Source organism: Gymnoscopelus braueri, assembly GCF_963280865.1.
Source record: "Gymnoscopelus braueri genome assembly, chromosome: 13".
In the NCBI taxonomy this organism is placed as follows: Eukaryota; Metazoa; Chordata; class Actinopteri; order Myctophiformes; family Myctophidae; genus Gymnoscopelus; species Gymnoscopelus braueri.
In genome coordinates, this window is record NC_137615.1 from 42,170,586 (window position 1) to 42,173,675 (window position 3,090).

General features: G+C 41.0%; 1 protein-coding gene across 1 annotated transcript; it reads left to right on the plus strand.

The window, feature by feature from the left end:
- Window positions 1-911: 911 nt before the first annotated feature.
- Window positions 912-2,045, plus strand: LOC308098154 (uncharacterized protein). The gene is made up of 2 exons (XM_080446397.1): window positions 912-1,006; window positions 1,444-2,045. The coding sequence occupies exon 2, from the start codon at window positions 1,454-1,456 to the stop codon at window positions 1,931-1,933; it is 480 nt and encodes a 159-aa protein (XP_080302523.1). The 5' UTR covers window positions 912-1,006; window positions 1,444-1,453; the 3' UTR covers window positions 1,934-2,045.
- The last annotated feature ends 1,045 nt before the right edge of the window (window positions 2,046-3,090 follow it).

Here is a 3,090-nt window from a genome sequence, read left to right on the forward strand (position 1 = left end):
AAGATTCATTGTGGAAAGTTTCATTGTGATAGGACAAAAGAAAGAAAAAAGCCCATTAGGGTGTTTAGTTTTCTTGAGGTATTAGCACACATCTTGAATTGATGAGAATTAAACATATTTCCGCATCTAGGATTTCTTAGGACTTTTAGTATGTTGTTCTAGACACCTCATAGAAATGATATCTGTTGAAAAAAATTCTCTTACAATTAGTCTGTCTGGAAATGCTACTTTGCCTGGACTATATCGCTCACTCTTTACAACACACACACACACACACACACACACACACACACACACACACACACACACACACACACACACACACACACACACACACACACACACACACACACACACACACACACACACACACACACACACACACACACACACACACACACACACACACACACACTTTTCTCCTTATCACATTCATACTCTGTATCTGTATGCCCAGCATACAGTTTGTACCTGTATATTTCTGTTGCTGACCTGCTCTGCTATCAATGGTGACTCACATTATCTTCTGGACATAATGTAGCTTGTGCAAGTACTCTCTAGGTGTTTTATAAACTTCAGAATAAACGTAATAAACGTTGTTGTGAGACCCTCTGTTTGCTTACAGATGAGTAATTCAACCGAATATGACAAGACACCACATTTAATAGAGAGGTTTGTAACATAGGATTCTAAATCACAACACTTTCGTTACATTATTTAGATTCTAGTGATCCATGGGGTGTTTTCCTGATTCATGCAGTTAGTAATTCACATGACTATAATAGTCTAGGTTTCTGTTGGGGACCACGTCTACACATTACAGCTTCTGAGAAAACAGTTGACTCCGCCCACTGACTTCCTATGATTGAAAACAGTAAGAGAAGAGGTGAAACGAAAGTTAAAGGCATAAACCTCAACCAGCTCAGGGACACTACTGTCTAAAGCCAGGCGAGTCAGGAAAACCTCTATTGTCAGCCTGCATACCGACGTAGTCCAACTTTAGGAGGTAAGTTAATGATTGTACTTTGGAACAGATTTTTTGTACTTGCTTAAAACATCATCTGTATTTTTAAACCAATAAGAACAAATATTAGGCCTATTTTCAATAGTTTTTTGTTTGCATCAGTCAACATGTAATGTAACAATATTCATCAGTTTCACTTGACTTAAAAAGTTATCTCTAATCTATAAAACATAAAAAAAAACATTGTTTCACACATCACACTAAAGGAGTAAAAACTGGAATGAGGATTGGAAAAATCTAAAAGCCACATGAATGTAATTTTCACATCCGTAAAACAGCAGGCGATTCAAGTTTGATTGTGCAGAGGCCATTTAAATGAATTATTTGTATTTGTATTCCACACAAAGAGATTCTTATTTTGTATGCATTTCACTTCAGCTCATTTTATACACCTATTAATAGTATGTCTGTTTTGACAGTGACATCAACATGAGCAGGTTCAGATGGGCAGAGGATGACTTCCCTCTCCCGCATGGAGTACAGCGCCTCGGCCTCTCAGCTCCAACATCTGACGGAACCTACGTCATGTACCATGGAACCTCCAAGCAAAATGCCAAGTCCATCCTGGCCCAGGGCTTCGGCCAGTCCCAGGACGGGATGCTGGGCCGTGGGGTGTACCTCAGCCGGGAACTGGTAAAAGCCAGCAGCTACCCCATTGAGCTCGATGAGTCCCAGCGTGTTGTCTTTAGGGTGATAGTCAACGTGGGCAAAGTGATCGCCATCAATTACCAAAACCATCCGAAGCAGAAGACCTGGCACGACTATGGTTATGACACGGCATGGGTGCCCCCCAATTGTGGCATGGTGAGAAGCGGTTTGGAAGAGAATTGCGTCTGGGACCCCAAACGCATCTCCATTCAGAGTACCATCTCACCCCAGATCTCAACACCACAGTGGGGCTACCAATAATAAGAGGCCTCACAGTTATTACATGTGAGCCGGTCGGAATTTGTTTCATAGCCTCATTTTCAAATATGCATATTTGGATTAAGAAAACAAATTTTGTACCTAGTTTTGTTACTCGATTGCTGTATTCTGGCTAATAAATTGATTAAAAAAAACAAAAGATAGTGAGCTTTGAGTGAATTTGTGAGTGTGAGAACAGTTATTTTTGAATAGCGTATGGAATGAAATCTGGAATGTCAGATTTCATACAGTGGCCATGGTCAGACACTAGGAATTTAACTTATTGTACACTACTTCTGGCACATTCTATACTGTAGAAATGTTGCACTAATGACCAAACTTTCGGTCCCACAAATCTAATTAGCCTAAATAAGTATGAAGCAGATTTCTAGTCTATTCTTTTGAAAAACATATTTTTACAGGAAGGTTTCCTCCTTGTAGACTGCTGGTCAGCCTTGAACATTCTCAGGGACATTCATCCAGATCTCATTTAACCCCCAACACCCTCTCTCTCTCTCTCTCTCTCTCTCTCTCTCTCTCTCTCTCTCTCTCTCTCTCTCTCTCTCTCTCTCTCTCTCTCTCTCTCTCTCCTCTCTCTCTCACTCACTCACTCACTCAGCACGCACGCACGCGCGCACGCACGCATGCACGCACCAGAAAAAGAAGAGAGAGGGAGGAGGTGTGAGGGATGGAAGGTGCTTTCTTTACTTCCTTGTGTTTATTTATAATTTTTTTAACCAAACTATCAATCACAACCATCTACTCTTGATCATCTGTGAATATGCATGCGTCTGATATTTGATCCTCACATTGAAAACAGAGTCAACCTCTTTAGTGTTATAATTGGGATTAGGTTAAAAGTATTCGCCCCCCCATTTTCAGTGTGTTTCCAGAGTCTTATGAAAAGCGCTTCTTCAATTTTATGTACTGTTATTAAGGTTAGGTGTGTGCCTCCAAAACCGCTTTCACTTCTGCTCATGCTGGGGTTAACACGGATGTCCTTGACCATGTGAAGGTCAAGGACCCCCAAATAGCCACAACTTCTGGCTCCGGCGCCCCAATTGTGACAAATTCCACCATGGCATGTTGCATGTTGCACAAAATACCAAGGGATTTGCATGGCACAGTGTTATTTATATATCAGCTGTGAAAAAAGTTCT

Coding starts and splice junctions, on each gene's coding strand:
- LOC308098154 (XM_080446397.1), top strand. CDS start 1,454: ATGAGCAGGTTCAGATGGGCAGAGGATGACTTCCCTCTCCCGCATGGA.